This window comes from Olea europaea, chromosome 22, assembly GCF_002742605.1.
Source record: "Olea europaea var. sylvestris chromosome 22, O_europaea_v1, whole genome shotgun sequence".
Taxonomy (NCBI): Eukaryota; Viridiplantae; Streptophyta; class Magnoliopsida; order Lamiales; family Oleaceae; genus Olea; species Olea europaea.
The window spans coordinates 747,781-767,936 of NC_036258.1; the positions used below are offsets into that span (position 1 = coordinate 747,781).

Sequence of the window (20,156 nt, forward strand, 5' to 3'; positions counted from 1 at the left end):
TTACAACCTACACCCATATTTTCGTTAATTATGTGTCTTCCACACTCAATATATTTTATTATTTGAATTGACTCCGTCGCATCGAAGAGTACATGCGAGCGTTGCATTCCTTCGAAATTGTAGTTTATATAGTTTAACGTGATTATCCAACTATACAGATAACATATACATGAACGAGAGAGATGAACGAAAATCTGCTGACATATGAATCTCGTAAAATTCAAGTGTCAACACGGTCTGTCCTTCTATTTGTTTCTCATTTTTGCTATAGTGGCCGATGGTGCTTTTATAACATTTTCTGAATTTTTATAATATCAATTGAATTTGAATAAACTGACTGATACCGAGTAGGATAGTGATTATCCTATTGGCTTGTTGTAGCAGATGATTCGTAAGAAAGAAACGAAAGAAAAACGCCCAAAAATCAGAGAATATACTCTGAAATCAACTCAATATTATTAATAATGCAGAATGACCAAAATTAACCCATAAGCCGGGTTAAATAGCTGCAAAATACGAAATTATAAGAAAATTACCAAAAATGGCAAAATCTCGAAATTACACCGGGATAAAATATTAAGTAAAAGAAATAGATTGCCAAAAATTTGGCTCAATTCGAGTTTTCTAACATATAGAAAAAGAGAAACGAAATATTACCATAAATAGCAAAAAATAACTAAAAATTGAATTTTGGAAAGGAAAACAGCGGATTTTGGGCTCGAAATTGACGCCCACCGAGAACAGCTTGGTGACCACAACGTGTGCGCCGAAGAGATTTTTTCGAATTGGGGTCATAATAGCGATTCTGATAACCGTAACCAAAGTTATGTCCAAATTATCAAAGACGTATCAAATTCTCTCAATTAAGGAAATAATTGCGATTTACTTTCCATCTTTACGTCAATCCGCCATCTCATAGTATCTCAGCACCATTATCGTGTTATCTAACAAATCAGCATCAGTCGACTCGAATTCTCCTACATCAGAATTTGACCTAATACACACCCCTACCGGCACCATATGTAAATTACTTTGCATGACGAAGCCTCTCTACTTCTCTTCCGCGTAGCTGCCAGCTTCCTCGCCACGGGTCTCTGACTGTGTGACACATTGGACCCTCAAAAACACATTCTTATTCCTCACTTCACTCAAACCACTCACTGTGTGTAAAAAAGTAAAAAAAAATCTAGAGCCCCTCAAGGTATGTGAACGAAGTATTACAGACAAAAAAGTGTAAATTGGGTTTTGTTCGTAGAGTGATGGCGAAGAGTGGTGTTTTGGAAGGCGGTCCAGGACTGGTGGCTAAGACCATGGAATTGAAGAGGGAATTGCATAAATTGGTCAAGGTAATTGTTGATGACGAGGATGTTAACTTGGAGGCAATTGATAAAGCCCAGCAAATGCTCTCTGCTTTAAAGGAATTGAAGATGAATAAGTATCCATCTCTATATTTTCATAATAATTCTCGCCGTGAAGTTGTTTCTGGTGCGGTGCCTGAGGAATTTAAGTGCCCACTTTCTAAAGAACTCATGAGGGATCCTGTTATTGTTGCCACCGGACAGGTTCGTAATTTTACTTCCACGAATCAGATTTGATTTTGTTCATATCATTTTTATGTGAAATTGTTTGCATATTTGTTAATGTGTGTATGTGTTCGGATTTTGTTTACTTTGTTAAACTGTATCTGGGTTTGGCAGTTTGAGGAATTTATTTCTTCTTCTGGACTTTGAATATTGATTGTCACGAGATAATTTGCAGGATTTCGATCATCATTTCTCTTAATTTGTTCTGCAAATGTGCACTCTGAATTTTTGTATATATGTGACTGAACAGAGGAAATTTCTAACTTTGTGTCTTTCTTTCGATAAGTTTATCATTCAGAAATCTGCAGTAATTTCTCTAAAATTTTAGGAATTTTGACTTATTTGGTTCTCGGATTGAAGTTGTTTTATGTGTCTATCTTTTGGTTGTTATGTTGACATGAAGATATATCTTTATTTGGAAATTTTAAGATCATAGAAATCAGTTTCTTGTTTAATGTTGTTTCTTGTTCATATTGTTAACATTCTTGCTACAATTTGTGCAGACTTATGATCGATCCTTCATTCAGAAATGGTTAAAATCTGGGAATAGGACTTGCCCTAGAACCCAACAAGTACTATCGCACACTATCCTTACACCTAATCACTTGATTAAGGAAATGATATCGCAATGGTGCAAGAATCACGGGATTAGATTGTCTGATTCTGCTCAATATCTTGATGAGGATGCCTTAACCAGAGATGACCGGGACCAGTTCCTTTCTTTGCTTGAGAAAATGTCGTCAACATTGTCTGATCAAAAGGAAGCAGCAAGAGAGATGCGGCTATTGACAAAAAGAATGCCTTCGTTCCGGGCACTTTTTGGTGAATCTTGCAGTGCCATACCTCAGCTGCTGTCCCCGCTATCTCAAAGCAAATCTCAAAATGAGGTTCAACCGGACCTCCACGAAGATATAATCACAACACTTTTGAATCTCTCCATTCACGACAACAATAAAAAGCTCGTTGCAGAAACGCCCATGGTTATTCCGCTTCTTATGGATGCTTTGAGATCAGGAACTATCGGAACAAGGAGTAATGCAGCTGCAGCCCTTTTCACCTTATCGGCTCTTGACTCAAATAAGGAGCTGATTGGTAAATCCGGTGCTTTGAAACCTCTCATCGACTTATTAGAAGAGGGGCATCTTTTAGCCGTGAAAGATGTTGCGTCGGCTATTTTTAATCTATGTATTCTTCACGAGAATAAGTTGAGAGCTGTTAGAGATGGTGCAGTTCGTGTTATCCTAAAAAAGATCATGAATCGAATGCATGTTGATGAATTATTGTCAATCCTCGCTATGCTTTCAACGAGTCAAACAGCTGTCGAGCAAATGGGAGAGCTCGGGGGAGTTGAATGCTTGCTTAGCATAATCAGGGAGACGTCTTGTGCTCGAAACAAGGAGAATTGCATTGCAATCCTTTTCACTATTTGTCATAGCGACCGATCCAAGTGGAAGCAGGTAAGGGACGAGGAAAACACATATGGAACCATCTCTAAGCTCGCTGAAAATGGCTCATCCAGAGCTAAGAGAAAGGCCAGTGGCATACTTGAAAGACTGAACCGGGCAATCAATCTTACCCATACTGCATGATGGTGGGTATGACAGCACATATTCTGTAAATTCTACATATTTTCATTTTCCTTCATCATCGACAATTGAGGTATCTTGTTGTCATTTTCGACGTTCATTCTGTATATTTTATTATCTAAGCAGCAGGGCTTGATACTAAGAGCACCTCCAATTGTGGTGTAAAATAGATTAAAGTTATGAATTAAATCTCCAAAGTGGCTGAAAACCTTCCCAACGGGGGGACGCAAAGGAAATGCAAATTGCATATTCTAACATCTTTTTTTACATCCACAATAGACAAAAAGTGGATTTAGCAGAATTTGAATTTAGATCCGAAGGGAAGTAAATGAGAATGTAAAAGTGGTTTTGGAGATACCAATTTACACCCAATTTCACACCACCATTGGATATGCTTTAAGTATATGGTTTGTGCATAATACACCCAATTTCACACCATCTTTTTTTTTTTTTTTTTTTTTTTTAAAGAAAGCTTTTCAATATTGTTCAAACATTGTTGCACATGGTTTTTGAGCAGACTGCATTAATATGTTATGACAGCATTTGCTTTGCTGGTTTCTTCCTATGATTGCTATTTTATGGATTCTGCTTTATTTTTCTGTCAAATAATTCCTGCACATGGGTTTTTTCTTAGATCCCATAAATTTCAATAAACCATTGATTATTTAATTTCCTTGAAAGATACACATGATGTATTTTTACGTGTCTTGAACAGTACTCGTTCAACAAGATACATCATCCTATTTTTCCGATAAATATGTGATTGACTACATAAACCTTTTCCGGACACTGTTCATATATTTCCTTGTTATTTATTGGATTTAATTGCTGTAATTTTTCAACCTTGCTCCCTGTCCCGACTTAGGGACAAGCCTATCCCTGACAAGCGCCCCTCCAATAGGGGGGCCCCATGTGGCGCTCATGTTTTCAACCTTGTCCTCGAGTCGGGGCAGGGCTTTATTCCTAATCTTTCATGTTTGCAAACTCCATTGTATGAGACGCGTCGAAAGCCAATTGACATTATGAATATGTCTATGACGATTGAATAAATGGTTCCAGATTGGGATGAGAAAATGATAAATTTGGAGTTTAAGATCATTGCTCAAAAAAGTGCACTTTTTTAGAAAAAGATATTTCTCCTCGTAAGATATGATAAACAACAGACAGACATGAATATCGAAGAATCCGATTCAGAAGCAAAGGGGAAGAAGAACAAACAGATTAGGCAAATAGGAATATTTCAAATATGCCGAATAAATTTTATCGTTTTGCACAAGATGTTCTGTCATTCCATATTCTCCCATATTTCTTTACTGTTTGGTAAGGTGGAAGGATGGTATTCACCTCAAAGAAATTAAAATTTCGTATATTGTATTATAAATCATGTTTAGCTAATTGAAATCTGTCGAATGCTAGATTTAACACACACACACACACACACAAAATAAATAAATAAATAAAATAATAAATTTGAATTTCACGGACACCTTGAAAATATGAATATTATAGCAAGCACATGGGCCCTGTTTTTCCGGGGGACAAGCACCCTGCCAATAAGGCGTGGACGCATATGTGGCCCTGCTTGAGAAAAATTATTCCGAGAGAAGATAAAAGTTTGGATGGAATTGACAATTCTTCACTTAAACAAGCCGTGATTCTATTATTGGAAATGGGATTTTGTCCACAATTGATAATTAAACATTTTAACCTATTCATATATTGAAGAGCTTCCTCCCATGGTGGTACCTACTCCTTTCATTATCAGCTTAGGAAAGATGGACAAAAGGAAAGGCAGCCAAAAAGGAAGCATTATTTGTAAACTTGCTTTTTCAATAAATGTTAAATTTAAATATTCTCCAAAAGTTATACCTCGAACTTTAATCTAATCCTCATCCGATAGCAGCAGGTAGAATTGGACTGGTCTTCAAAGGAGATTCTTTCTATAAGTACATTAGAAGAGCTTGAAAGTATAATAAATAAAATTTTAACTTTTTAATACTGAAAAATATTATCCATATATCCCGGAAATCATGAACTAAGAAAATATAAACAAATAAGATTATAGCTTCACACTTAATCCTTTACTGGTTTGTTGAAATTGAATTCATTTTGAGATGCAACATATAGAGGACTCAGTACTGGACATCATGACTGACAATAAACCCAGATTTAACTTCTTCTCTCTAAAAATGTTTAACGCGGTCAAATTCAATACACCAAACATGTCGTAAATGACGAAAGGAATCTACATAAAAGACTCTTAACAAAATGCAAGACAAACTTCTTTAAACCCAAATTCTCCCATTGTAGAAGTTTCAATAAATTGAAAATGGGGGTCTGCCATGTGTAGTTTCTGCACATATGAACTACACAGCTGGGCACCGAGCACATATTGTGCCCATAGTCCCACACTTAAGAGAACACATTTAACTAATTCATGTGATCCTTATCTTCATCCAAATAATGTAGCTAAGGACATATGTTTCCATTGTGCAACATTAGGCAGCATCAACCTGGAATCAAGCCACTCTCTGGGTACCATACAAGTCCGAGAAAGGCCGTGCCAACCTTTTCTGGTGGGACAGGTCGGTCTTACCGGTAGGCCTAGCACGGTCCCAATTGCGTGCCTTGAGCCTACTTATCCTATTTTTAAACCTCCCCGAGCTAGGTAAGTTTTTGGACACTGTCACTTCACCCACAAAGAATTGAATCCTTCCAACTTCATAACCAAGTTGTAGAGAAGATAGATAGAACGTCATTGTAGACAAACATTCATAGAGAGCATGAATAAGCCAGGAAGAAAATTCAAGAAAGAAACCAAAACCCAAGGAATGCAGGAATTGATGATATGGAAAATATTTTTTATATCTATGGATAGAATTCTACTATCACACTGTACAAGTTCAGAAATAGATACTGTACATTTCCAAGACGTCCAATTTGACAACCCACTTGTCAAAGTATCATAGAGTAAATGGGGATTTAAATGCTGAGTATAATAGAGCAACTAACCATGACGAATGTCTCAACCTGCTTGATCCAAACTGAAGAGAAAAGATGAGCATTTACCAGAGCCATACAACCAACAAAGAGCAAGACTATCAGTCTGTCTTGTAAGCCCACCCATGTGTCTCCAGAAATGCATGCACGGCTTCTTTTATGGCCAAATTGGGCACCAACTGTGATGGATACAGTGGTTCGCGGCTAACTGGATCAAACTTGCCAACCTTAAAGGAGAAAAGTTGAGGATCAACTCATGACACCGGAGGATAAAAATGTGCATATAAATGGAAATGACAATTATCAATTAGGAATACCTTCAGCAGATGATCAAGAATTACTGCTCTCTCATATGTAACTCCACTTGGAGCAATAACAGGATCACGGAAAATATCTAGAGTAATTTTACAGCAGAGATAGTCTGGCACCTGAAATACTCAATTGGTGTCACGCTGTCACAAGAAATAAAATCCCATTAAGGGGGAACTTCTGTGAAGGAAACTCAAAAAGCTTACCTCAGTTGGGATATCATCTTCAGCAGCTTTGTTAAATACTCTACTTAAAGCTTCCAATTGTTCTAAATTGGATTGGGTATTTTCATCCGTGAATCCTTCAATTTGTGAATCATCAAGGAAATGTTTCTCCTTCAAAGCTTCCTCGCATGTTTCTCTGAGACATGGGAAGACAATTAAGATACAATCATACTAGCAAAGCAAACAGAAATAGAAGAGGAATCACAGAAGATAAAGACCCAGACTTGAAACAGAAAAGAGCAATTACTTTAAATTCTGAAGATCCCATGAACGTCTGGTAGATTCCTGTTCCCACAACAAATATCTTGCTCTTGCAAGCTCTTGCCATATCTCCTCTACCATGTAGCCCTTTGGGTTCGCACCCCTTCCAAGATCCAAGGCCTGAGATAGCACAAAAATATTAAAAACATTCCCATCATTAGTAATTATCCTTTTCCACAAATTTCATAGTTTTGCAAGTAAACAAACAATCATAACACCATGAATGCCACTCCCATCTATCACCTTAATATATCAAAACAATGTTATGATAAGACAAGCATAAGGAGGTTAGAAACCTGGTGTAAAGCATGAAGAAAGAAATTTTACAGAGTAGGCAACCTATCAAAATAAACCACTAGAGCAAAAGGCCACCCAAAAACTAACCAAATTATACAGCACAGGTTATCCTAAAAAGCTAGTGTACCATCCAACAAGGCATAACAGGTTAAGTAATATTGAATTCCACAAGAGCGTGACAGATTTTCAGAAAGCAACAAGCAGCTCTTGAGGGAGAGACAAACAAAAGAAAAAATGGGTGAAGTTGAACCTGGCAACTTATCTATTTTGAGCATAATCTGAGGCAAATAGGATTCCATTTCTTAACACTTAGCATTATCTAACGCTTACATTGGTCATTCATACAAGTCTTGAAGAAAGCATATGCCTCCACAAAAAGCTTAATGGCATTTTAATATTTTTCGGAATTAAAAAAAATCTGGATGAAATAAAACCACGTACTTTTTCCAATTCCCAGGCTCCTTCGGCGTATTCTTCCCTTTTTAGCAGTGCAAGACCAAGCATATAGTGTGCCTGCCATAATGCAAAGCACTTAACTTGAAGGGAGACAGTCAAATAAGAGAACTGTAAAATGCACAAGTCAACAACAGTGCTCCAGAGTGTAAAACTCTTAGCAAAAGGCCAGAATTTTCCTGAAGGGAACATAACATTCAGTAGTACAAAGGAAGATGTGACAAAGAAAAATGACACAATACCATCAAACAGAGCAAGCATGCTACAGCAGAATCGACAGAGATCAAACCCAAACCCAGAATAACCAATTATATATGTCAAACATTTTCCATTTGTCATGTAAGGCAGGCTGTTGGATTTCCAGGAAGCCATTATCAATGATTGAATATATTCCACTAGACAACTGAATGATGAAAAATCATGTCTAATATATTTCACCATTAGAAAGAAATCTTCACTGTAAACTTTTGCAGTCCTCGTGTCATATACTCATGAAACAATACAATAGACCTTTTTGGAAATAGAACTTGTGCCTCATCAACATGACTTAGAATTGAGGCTGGCAGAATTTATTAAATGATGTCCTGAAGCAGATTGATCTAAATTCTTGCAATCTATAGAACAGTTCGCAAAGAGTAGATAATCATCGTTAGCAAACAGTTTATACACACTCTATGAGAAGAGGTCAATGCAATTACAGGAAAGTTGATCCACTGGGGGCTAATTTCATCACCAAATGTTAGAGCTCAAATTGTTGGACCATTTCATCCATAAGACAGAACTGAAAGCAAGATGTAAATGTTGGAACACCAAGGACAGAAGCAAAATAAGCAAAAAACTAAGCTAGGCGAGGAAAGAAGCAGCAAGAATGAGCATTTTCAAAGTTGATATCACTAACTTTTAATTGGTCGACGAACTCATGCATGTGAAATTATTTACCAAAGAAAGAGAAAATTTGAAGTCATCAGATTCAATTCATAAGTTGAAAAATCAGAAATGTTCTACTAGAGGATCCAAAGAAGTATGAGCGATTAAGCTTTCATTCCTTAAGTTTCAGCATCAAATCCATATTTTTCTCAATGATTAGATTTGATTCAGAAATTGAGAATACTCTAGTACAGGTTCCTCATAAGAAGTACAAGTGATGAATCTTTCCTTCATTTCTTGCAATGTTGAGGCGTTAATATTGAGACTTCAAAATTTATATGCAATCATGATTACTGACGTAGTAAATTCAAGGACATCGGACTCGGAAATTCTATAACAGGGGAAGCAAAAATATTAATCATGAAAAAAAATAAAAAATAAAAAACTCCAGCAACAGAAACAGAAACAGCAACTCACAGTTATTTAATCCACAGACTGAATCAAGACACCAAGGCTTCTCAGAACTTAAGCACAAAATCCACCTTCACATTATATTCTAGATAAAACTTTAGCAACTTTAGTAAATTGCAGCAGAAAACAATTAAAATTCAATGAAGGTTCAAGTGAAACCAACATTAAATAATTTTTGGACGTGATTTTATATGCATCACATAAACAAATACCCTTTCAGCACCCAAATAATCTGAAAAGGATAGTAATTCAGATGAAAAGGACTCTAAAAGCCCAAAATTTAATTAAAACCGCTTCTTTTCTTCTCATTTTTGCACCTCACACATTTTCCTTCGTTGGAGCTCTGCGCATCAACACTGGAAAAAAAAAACCTTCCTGTCTTGGCTATTGCCACAACCCTAAAACTAAGTAGCAAATTGCAATGACAAAATACCAGCAGTAATCATTACATTTGACTCAGTTGCTTAAGATGCCTCTTAACTAAAAAGGCATTGGTACAGAAAAAAATTAATATGCCATTTAGAAGTTGAAACCCTAAATCCTAAAAAGGCATTGGTAGAGAAAAAATAACATGATATTTAGATGTTGAAATGTTTCGCCAACATCTAAAAGATCTTATAATGAACTATAAAGCACGGGCATGGGTTGACTAATGATCTTTTTCTCAATGTAGCTCAGTGTTTTAAAAAGGCAAAATCGGGTACTGAGGGGTTTTCTTTCGTGAGGCGAGAAGAGATCTCACCGTGAACAAAAAAAATGCAAAAAATACAAAAATAAACCACAAATGTTAAATACTCAAACAATATAACTTAAAGATCTAAGGTGATGTTAATTTTATCTCCCGAGTGATGACCCGTCAATGAAGTGTAAGTTCTAGGGTTACATTGTGATATACGTATGTTGTGTGTTTTATATATAATGTATTTTATCATATGACACATTAATATACAATCAAAGAAAATAATTAGGTCTTGATATAGAACATTGCTACATGTACACTATGGTGTACACTTTAATTTACACTTTGTCACGTGTTATTATCCTATTGGACAGTTTAAATTTCAAACAATTTTTTTATTCAATTGACACTTAACAACAATACAAATATCAAAAATCAGTGTACAAATAGCAAAGTTCCTTAATATATAATGGGTTCCAATGATAATTTATGGCTAATAATCAAAGAAATTAGGTATTATTTATTAAAATGTTATGGATTTCAAAAGCTATTTTAATATATGGTATATTTCCAATGAAGTAAACCAATAAGATTACGAGACCTCCAAAGAAAAAGTGATTTTCGACATAACTAAAGAAAGGCTCACGAATCTCACTCTCCGAGGCTTATGCCTCAATCACTAAAGGCGAAAGCCTTATTTTGTGCAAAAAAATAAACGTTTTCTGTCCCTGCCCAACACTGAGGTTGCCTAAGTCACAATTTTTTAAACCATAATATAACTAGATCTTCAACATCAACAACATAATTTTAGTCTAATCTACCCTCTTCTAACATGTTCTGCTAATTGGACCGACTTTGAGTATAATCAAAGAGTATCTCAACCATCTAAATTCTCCTTCCTTAATTACTCGTCAATTACTATCACATCAATTTATTAGCATTAATACTCTTGTTTCTTATTTTATCCCTTTGATAGAACCACACATTTAGCTTCACATCGTCATTTTCACTATGTTTAAAACATGAACTTTTGTCTTTTAAAAATCCAACATTTAGTACCATAAGTATAATATGTTTAGTAACTTGTAGAACTCGCTTTTTAACCTTATAGGAAACTTCATATCACATAGAATACATGTGGCCCTTGTCCCTCCAATCCACTCAAATCATATGCATTACACCCTCTTCGACTCATCCTTACAAATAAGCAAACATAAGTATTTTAATCCCATGCCAAGTTCATGTTTATAAATTGTAATGATCAAACACTTTTCATCCACAATTCGTATGACCACCTACTTATCCACCATTTAGTTTTATCTATTTATTTAGGCTGCTTATAAACACTTCCCGAATGATAATTAAAAGTCATTGTTTTGGGACAAGATCATTTAAAGTGAATCATTATTATCCTTATTCCTACTATTACTAGAATGGCCACTAGTTAAAAAATCACATGTGCAATCTACTTTTTGAGAAAATATGGATATTAGAATTCTAGTTCTTATATAACAGTATTTTCTGTTGCTTTTTAATCTCCAAAAAAGCTAAATCATTATTATCCTTATTCCTACTATTACTAGAATAGCACTAGTTCAAAAATCACATGTGCAATCTATTTTTTGGGAAAATATTAATAATAGAATTCTATTTCTTATATGAAACGGTATTTTCTGTTGCAATTCAAGTTCCAAAAAAGCTAAGCATCAGAATCATTCTTTTTGGAGAAAGTTCCCACAATTATATCAAGTTTCTTCCACTTTGTGAAGTGATAATGTTCAACTTCAATTTCTAAACTTCTTTAAGATAAGATTGTCTCTTAAAAAATATTACACTTCCTCCTCTAGTAATGAATTACCTTATTTTCATTTTGGTTGTCCAGAATGTTCTCTTGCCTACTATGGGCCTTTTTTAATTACATAATGTTACTGAAAGAGGTACTTAACCAGTATATTGAGTTTTTAATTGTCTCATATCTTAACTTATTGAGCTGCACAAAACTTCCTCAACTCCAGAATTAGAAACATTTTTTATTTTTGATTTTTATTCCCTTTTACTTGCTTGCCAACTATGAAATTCAATATTAAGAACCAAGACTTGATTGAATTTATTCTCCCAAAAGCACGCATTTGATATCTTATGAATAAGGAATCAACAATCCCAAAAAAGTTAACAATAACAACTGAAAGGATGGAACTATAATAACCCCCCCCCCCCAAAAAAGAAATAATAAATTTTTAAAAAAAATTTTAAATTTAAAAAAAAAAAAAAACCCCCCCCCCCCCCCCCCACACAACACATACAAAGAGAGAGGGAAAAAAAAACACAATTTTCCCAATCTCCAAAAAGCATATGTGGAAGAAGAGGTGTGTGTTCTCCACTCCTACAGAACGAAGCAAATGATAGGTACTTCGTTTAATCAACCAAACCTGCCCGCCCACAGAAAAGCCTCCAATGTTTTGAAAATTTTGATTGTCAATATTAAAAGATGCAAAGGAACCGCAATAGGTATTCTGAAATTTTCATATACAAGAATCACAGGCCCAAAAGTTATCTCAAATATCAACTGCAGAAGATTAGACTGATTATAAAATAATTCACATGCTCTACCAAATGGCATAAGATAACTAAATTGTATGGCTATTTAGTTCATGGAGCACCAACAATGGGAATAGTAAAATGGAGATTTTTTTGGTGTGTTGATGGAGATCGGGCAAAGATAACTAAGGTAATAGAGTCAAAATAAGTGAAAAAGTCTGCGAGTGTGGGTGGGGAGAGTAACTGTAGCGGTGGTGAACATTGAGCAACGTTGTAAAGTGGTTTAAACTCAGTTAGTAAGCAAATGCCATCAATTATTTGGTTCTCGTGATCACAATAAACTTGAGCCATGGTGACAGTAATTGTAAAAAACATTTGCGGCCATTACACTGTTCAGCCTCCGGCAATGCATAATCTAGATCCAAGTCTTCCAAGCTTGTTCTAACTGCTTTTTCTCTTTACTACCGTCTTAGTACTGAAATAGTGTTTTTCGATGTAAGCACAATCATCTTCATATAAAGTGAAATTCAATGGATACTAAAAAATCCCAAGGAGATAAAATAATAAACAAAAATAAATAATACCAGAGTATTTAAAACATTACGAAAAATCAAACAACACCAAGCCAGTAAAATCTATGAAGTCATTTATAATGATTACAAGTACACCAGACCTTAACAGAATTGTGATCGAGCTGAATTGCTCTCCTACAATCCTCCTCCACTCTGGTCCAATCACTGCACCCACAAAAACAGCATCAAACTTTCAATCAAGAAAATAAACATTTAAAGTCACTAAAAACAAACAAAAGTCATTCAACGTTTTAATGGGTATAAATTATAATGACAAAAGAATCAAAAATTTCAATCAAGAGAATATATATTCAAAAGTAACCAAAAAAAATCACATTTTAATGGGTGAAGTGGCTAAAGGATCAAACTTTTCAATCAAGAAAATAAACATTTCAAAGTAACAGCAAAAAATCATAGTGTTTTAACGAGAATAATGATTGTACATACTCCCGCCTGCGGTGACACAGAGCCCGGTTGGTCCAATATATCGGAACATTAGGGCACAACGTAATAGCCTAAAAGAACCACAGAAAGACATATTAATTCTTAAATAAATAAATAAATAAAAGGGGCCTTTACGTGTATCCTTTCAAATGTTAAACCCGCAAATCTAAAAATACCTCGGTATAAGCATCAATGGCAGCAGCAAATCGATTTTTATTGAAATAACTGTTTCCATCTATTCGAAGTTGCTCGGCTTGTTTAGCCGTCGACGCAGCCACTGTTGGCGACATTTTTCTTTTCTGACCTCTGCCAATTATTTTTTCTCCATATGCATAAAGCTGACTACGATTGCAAGTATAAACGTACACAAAAATACAGATTACACAGGCAGATTACAATAACAAATGTATTTTATGATTGGAAAATGAAGGGAATGGAAATTCGTGGTGGGAAAATGAAATTGAAAGTGAAATTCCAAAATTATGAGGTAAAATGAGTTATGTTCGTGATTTTTCGAGAAAAGTTGATATATTTCTAGCGAGAAAATTGCAAGGGTGGGCTCCAACTTATTGTGCCAGTAATAAATTGGTCTACAACTTTTCATGACAGTTGAATAATCAATCCACAAATATAAACCCTCCAATTGTAGGCTAGTCATACCGATGTAATTCTTTTGTATCTAAGTTATAAAGTTAAGTTTTGTTTTTCAATACGGGATCGTGCCTAGAAATTGGAAGTAAAATGTGATCTTTTTATATGTAATAATTTAAAATTAAGTTATCAAAGTTTCACAGCTAATAGCAATGCTATATAAAACATTGAAAATTAAATTACTATTTTACAAAGATTGTGGGCTGTCTGGGAAAAATTTTCTTTAAGATTTAATGTTGGGGGATTGTAGCCTATTTCTCCGACTTGCTTCTCTCAAACTTTTCACACTGGGACCCACGTTACATCATGGAGCCATAAAAAATGGATTTTAAGCAAGTAGAAATTGGAGTCAAACAATTACTATATCTTGTTTGAGAAACATCATGTTTAACGATTTCGAGTCACGCCAATGTGGTTAAAAGCAAATCTGAACTTGTGTAGCATATACAAATAAAGCTTTCCCAGGCACGAGAGGTCTTTGTGACTAGCCTATTGGATGACTCGACTAGTTGTGTGACTTGTGTCCTGCTTGGTCATGGAATACTACATGAGGTATAGATTGGGGGCCAATGGCGTAATTTTCCCTTTAAGGGGGGTAGGAATAAAGATAGTATGTCACACGTGTTGACGGTAAAACTTCAGTGCTAGAATATGATTGGTTGGTAGTATAAACTCAAGGTTAAGTTCGTTTTGATTGGTGGGATGATTGGAAAAATAACCACGTTGACCCTAAAGAACTTTTCGAGTCAACTTTGGATGGCCCAATTTTAAGCTGCAAAATTGTATTGGCATTGAAATATCTTGAAGGGTTAATAATTGTTTATAGAGATTTTGAAGCTAGAAAATGTAACGATTCAAGAAAATGAGCATTTAATAATGGATATCGATCTATCAACTATACTCTACGAAACCACTAGAAATTTGTTTGGATAGAAAATTAAAATCCAATCCAATATCAGAGTCAGGGAGAAAGAACAAGATTTCCCATTTCTTCAAATTCCGTGACTTAAGTTCACAATTCAGTCCATCCAACTGAAATTGGCGATGACTTAATGAAAAACAGAGACCGCCCCCATGGAAAAAACCAATTCCTTCGTCAAAACAGATGAATACAAGGCCTTGAATTCTTAGGAACAGAGGAATAAGTTACCCTAGAGATCATATTAGGTAACGGCCACAATTGAATGCTCTACGGTATGACTATTTCAGGGACCAAATCGGAAAGAGACATTTTACCGGATTTTATCGGAATCCGTCGGAACTCACCGAGGCAAGGGACTTGATTGGCAAATTGCTTGAAAAAGGATCCAAGAATGAGTATCTCCGCAAAGAAAATCAAGGACCATCATTTTCTTGGGCTGGCATTCATGGATACGGCCCAACCGACGACCCGCAACCATTGATTGGGATTCTACGTCCCGCTGCCATTTATTACATTACAGCCGCCAGGTGAGGATATAGATGGAAATAAAGTAATTGACGCGGTGTTATGTCCAAGGGGCGTTTAAAGTTGTTGAAGATGAGAAAAAGAGAAAAATAGAAATTAAGAAAATAAGAATAAAGACGCGTTAGTTGAAGGATTTCATCCCATAAAATTCAAAATAACGATTTCTTCTCTCTTGATGATAAATTAAATTTGTCATGACATTGCACGGATAAAGTAGCATGCCGCACAACTGGAAAACTTCTTAATATGAACAAAATCGCCAAGATCACATTCTTGTCCAATCTTGTAATAGTATCCAATGAAGTAATTGAAAAACAACTGACCACCACTGCTAAGCTCACTCGTCTTCTTGGCTACGCAACCTAGCGAGTTTGTTGGTCACGACAACATCCAACTGGGCAGCACGCTCTACAATTTCCTTTCTTTTCTTAGTAGACACATTGTGTGCTATCTCTGCGCAGTAAGTCCTGAAAACAAACCGAAGGGTCAGATATTGAAGGAGTATTTCTATTGATGTACAAGACAGAAGAGTCGAAAACCTGTTGTGCATCATCAAAATTTCCAGCTCTTTGGCATTGTGGACGACAAATTTCTTAAATCCATTAGGAAGATAATGGCGAGTCTTCTTGTCTGAACCATAACCGATGTTTGGCATCAATGTGCATCCTTTGAACTTTCGCCTGACACGTGAATCTATACCCTTGGGCCTACGCCAGTTCGTCTTCCACAAAAATAAAAGTTAAGAACTCGTCAACTACTTAAAAAATGTGCGACGAAATATCAAGAATATCATCGAACAGCTAAGCCAAAAATGGACAATAAGGCCAATAAAACAAGTAACAAAACAAAACCAATGATAATCAACACTCATTTGGGATTGAAAAGACTAAAGTATTTCCAGACAAAAACATGTACGTGCAGGACAACTGACGGTACAAATATTGCAGAACTCCTATTTTTAATTCTCCAATGAGCATATCATGGTGACATGGAAACTGAACCTTGGGGTGTAAAGCAGTTCCATATCATTAGGCACATTAAACTAAGAGGACATTTAAATTAACTCATATGATAAGAGATAATGTAATCAATGGTTACTGAACTTTGTTATAGGTTACTATTTGCTAACCAATCTTTAAAAAGTTGCTCGTTGCTCACTAAACTTTACTACATGTTACTCCTTGCTCACCGAAATTTAAAAGGTTACTCATTGCTCATTGAATTTTGCTATAGTTAACACTAAAATTATATGAGTGATTTATGAGCAGCTTTATTAAAAATTTAGGTGAGCAAGTAGTAACCTGTGTTCAGTGAACAACGAACAACTTTTTGAAGATAAGTAAACAAGTAATAACCTACACTGAATTTTGGTATAGGTTACTACTTGCTCACGAATCTTTAATTAGTTACTCGTTGCTCACTGATCTTTCTTTAGGTTCACTAATGGAAATAATATGAGTGATTAATGAGTAACTTTATTGAAATTTGGGTGAACAACGAGCAGCCTTTTGAGTTTCGATGAGCAAGTAATAATCTACAGCAAAGTTCAGTGAGCAAAGAGTGATATTTTAAAGATCAAAGAGCAAAAGTNCGACAAGATCTACTGAATGGTGGAAAATTGAGTTTGGAGGAGTTGATGAAAGGGTGAGCCAGGGTTTTGAGCGTTTATGTTCAGTGTTGTGCTTTATTTTGCTACAGATTGGGCTGGCTCTACCCATTTAGAGAAGCCTTAATGCTAGATGGCCCAGCCCAGATTCTTTTTTGTCAAAATGTTTAAAGAAAAATTTCATAATTATGATAGTTAATTAAGAATACAATTTTAGATTAAACAAATTTGTTAAAAAAATATAAAAATCAGTCGATTTCTGACTATGATCAGGTGCATGTGATTGTGACGTACTCTAATAAATGCTTATTATTATACTTTGTGTAATTATGATTTAATGATGTTCCATTCTGACCTAATCTATATTTGACTTAGCCCATGTTTGTCATTCATAATTTTTCATTATTTTTTCTACAATACTCAATTTCAATCACACATTTTTCATTAAAATAATATTACACGTAAATTCAAAACATTTCCTTTTCTTTTAACCACACATTCAACACCAATCACTATTTTATAATACATGCTTCACAAATAATGGGTGACAAACACGCCCTTAGTATAGTATTGATTTTGCAAAGGATTCATATTCAAGGGTTAAGGATTTTAATATGGATATATTGCTCTTTGTCCTTGAAAAGGACCAATTGCGCTCCAAAACATAGACACGGATCCACGCCTCTATTTAATCTTAATAATGCTATGTAACTCCATTAGAATTGCAACTCCAATTTAGGTGTCCCTGCTTGATAGACTAACTAAAAAAATATGAAATATAATGGCTTATTATTGAATGTCACATTAGCGTTATCTACATTGAATTGCAATCCCGTTGGGACTAAAAAACATTACTCATTTAACCTTCCCAACATTGACGAATGGACTCTTCTTGTAGCTTATTGAAGCCACGGAATCTTATATTCATTTATTTTTCATTACCACGGCTTTGCTAATCTCACAGACCTATTTACTCACCTTCACGTTGGAGACCTTTACACAGAAAAATACACACTTCACAAATTGTACCGATCTTCTCGTACTCAAGGCCTACTATCTCCACTGGACCTATGACCCAATTTCCAAGCCCAAGCCGACTCTCTCCATAGCCTTCATTGCCCCCTCCGACCAAGCCTGATGGCTAGGTTGCTTGGGCCTTGAACCCAACCAGTGCCGGAATGGTAGGGGCTCAATCTTTAGTGGCATTCAAGGACTTCAACGAATCTATGGTCATGAAAACCTACAATATCTTATCCTACATTTCCATAGTGGAGTCGAGACTATTTTATGCAAGGTTCTAAAATGCATAATGCATGGCAATGAGTTACTGTCAAGCATCAAACATTACAAGCATATGCGTGTTCATACAAAGCATATACGTAATTATGAATTAGTTTTTAATATTATTTTAAATATGCTAAATAAATAAATAAATAATGCATTCTTTGAACTTTATACATATTCTTCAAATTTTCAACAAAAATCATTTTGCTTAGAATCATAAATATTACAATTACCAAGTAATTGTAATTACTCTTTATCAATCTCATCTTCAAGTCATCTTTCGTATCATTCGATGTAAAATTATCTTCATCGGGCTCCCTTATTTCAACTCCAAGAATTTCTACAAGAGGTAAGATATTATCATCTACATCCTGAACAAAATCACAACTATCAACAATCAAAAAATGTGTATTACTAGCACTACTTGCAAGTAAAACTAGAGGAAGATTGAAGAAGGAGGAGGCTTGAGCTCGACGCAGATAATTTTAACTACACGAGAATTTTGTTGTGATTTTTTTTCTAAACGTCAAAATCCTACAAATTGTTGTACATAATTCATTGGTTTAGATGATTTGGGCTAATTAATGTTTGTTGGGCTAAATCTGCCCTTTTAAGTTATAAAAATGGATTGGACTTTGTAAGACTAATTTTGACATAATTTTTAGGGAAAAAATCATTTTCTACTATTAGACTAAAAAATAAACCAAAAATACTACATGATTAGAAAAAAAATTACTTTAATAGAACACTTTCCCTATTTTCATCTGTAACTGAAACGTTGAATGACAATCAAAACAGAAGGAATTTATTGAAACTGCTAAATATGTGCAAACTCAAATTCAAGAAACCAGCTTCGATGATGAATTGAAATCAACAATGGTTTCAAGAAGGTTTTCGGAGTGGGTGATAAATATGATATTGCAGTATTATATTGTGAAATCTATACGTAGATGAAGAAGAGCATAGACTACATAGTCCCAATCACCAGCCTATCCAGTTTGGAATGCCCACAATCCTACAGTTTTCTGTGTTGTCCATCTTCAGAAGTCTTAACACTGTAGGAGTTTGCATCAACAACGACATACTGTTACTCATGTTTCTGCATTGGATAACTATGGCGTTGAATTATTAATTTTTTTTTTTTGCATTTCATGCTGCAATAACCAAAATGGCTTATATGTTTGTATGATTGAAACACGTTGGTGGTTGAATGAGTTGCATTTCACATTTGTCTATTCAAAATGCTCATTTTTCTACGTTTGTTACAGTTCGTTTTGTAAGTGTTATGCCCTAGATCCAATCGATTTAGGTTGTAAACGCTTTTAATATATTTAATGCATTTGATTTTGGCGAGATCTATTATTTATTTAAATTGATTTTGTGATAAATAATATTAAATAATAGAATCCGAAGACCCAATTTTTAGGTAATCTGTTAATCACAAGGAGTTGTGATTGTGAGATACAAATTACATATAATTGGATCTTGAATAAACCATGGTCGTAAGTAATAACGAGATACGGATGTCGTTAATACAGTTAGACCATCACGTGTGGCATTTCTTACTTGTGAAGTAAGTAGCTGATCTCACGAGCTAAAGTGTGGTGACACTTAAATGAACATGTGGATGTTTTGTTGTAGAACAAAACATTGGAGACCCGTCGAGAGATTCCACATGGATAACTATCTGAGTGTCAGTGGCTAATCTCTAACGTTCGGTAGTGGGATTAATCCTTTGACTTGAGGTCGTCATAGTACCCTATATGAGGACAGTCATACTTTGGCGGTGTTGGATGTTGCTCTGAAAAGGGCCGCTAATACGACATCGTTCGGGTACGCAAGAATCGTATGAAAGTTGTGATTGATCAATAAAGGATTCGTCAC

General features: G+C 35.1%; 3 protein-coding genes across 3 annotated transcripts; 1 reads left to right on the plus strand and 2 right to left on the minus strand.

Moving 5' to 3' along the window:
* The first annotated feature begins 1,046 nt into the window (after nt 1-1,046).
* LOC111371289 (U-box domain-containing protein 9) lies at nt 1,047-3,597 on the plus strand. The gene is made up of 2 exons (XM_022993188.1): nt 1,047-1,562; nt 2,087-3,597. The coding sequence occupies exons 1-2, from the start codon at nt 1,260-1,262 to the stop codon at nt 3,170-3,172; spliced, it is 1,389 nt and encodes a 462-aa protein (XP_022848956.1). The 5' UTR covers nt 1,047-1,259; the 3' UTR covers nt 3,173-3,597.
* Nucleotides 3,598-5,982: 2,385 nt separating this feature from the next.
* Nucleotides 5,983-13,806, minus strand: LOC111371290 (E3 ubiquitin-protein ligase CHIP). Its single transcript, XM_022993189.1, has 8 exons — nt 13,461-13,806; nt 13,288-13,355; nt 12,942-13,005; nt 7,702-7,773; nt 6,950-7,083; nt 6,685-6,838; nt 6,487-6,597; nt 5,983-6,396 (listed from the first exon to the last, which is right to left on the minus strand). The coding sequence occupies exons 1-8, from the start codon at nt 13,572-13,574 to the stop codon at nt 6,271-6,273; spliced, it is 843 nt and encodes a 280-aa protein (XP_022848957.1). The 5' UTR covers nt 13,575-13,806; the 3' UTR covers nt 5,983-6,270.
* Nucleotides 13,807-15,503: 1,697 nt separating this feature from the next.
* On the minus strand, nt 15,504-16,957 carry LOC111371291 (60S ribosomal protein L32-1). The gene is made up of 2 exons (XM_022993190.1): nt 15,922-16,957; nt 15,504-15,849 (listed from the first exon to the last, which is right to left on the minus strand). The coding sequence occupies exons 1-2, from the start codon at nt 16,035-16,037 to the stop codon at nt 15,720-15,722; spliced, it is 246 nt and encodes an 81-aa protein (XP_022848958.1). The 5' UTR covers nt 16,038-16,957; the 3' UTR covers nt 15,504-15,719.
* Between the last annotated feature and the right edge of the window lie 3,199 nt (nt 16,958-20,156).

What these genes read in the sequence shown, in the direction of transcription:
- LOC111371291 (XM_022993190.1), bottom strand. Translation starts at nt 16,037, where the DNA reads ATGCCAAACATCGGTTATGGTTCAGACAAGAAGACTCGCCATTATCTT. An exon ending in ATTTTGATGATGCACAACAG is followed by an intron (nt 15,850 to 15,921) that starts GTTTTCGACTCT and finishes GTTTGTTTTCAG; the next exon opens with GACTTACTGCGCAGAGATAG.
- LOC111371289 (XM_022993188.1), top strand. Translation starts at nt 1,260, where the DNA reads ATGGCGAAGAGTGGTGTTTTGGAAGGCGGTCCAGGACTGGTGGCTAAG. An exon ending in TTATTGTTGCCACCGGACAG is followed by an intron (nt 1,563 to 2,086) that starts GTTCGTAATTTT and finishes CAATTTGTGCAG; the next exon opens with ACTTATGATCGATCCTTCAT.
- LOC111371290 (XM_022993189.1), bottom strand. Translation starts at nt 13,574, where the DNA reads ATGTCGCCAACAGTGGCTGCGTCGACGGCTAAACAAGCCGAGCAACTT. An exon ending in GAGCCTGGGAATTGGAAAAA is followed by an intron (nt 7,084 to 7,701) that starts GTACGTGGTTTT and finishes GTGCTATCTCAG; the next exon opens with GCCTTGGATCTTGGAAGGGG. An exon ending in TTCTTGATCATCTGCTGAAG is followed by an intron (nt 6,397 to 6,486) that starts GTATTCCTAATT and finishes TTCTCCTTTAAG; the next exon opens with GTTGGCAAGTTTGATCCAGT.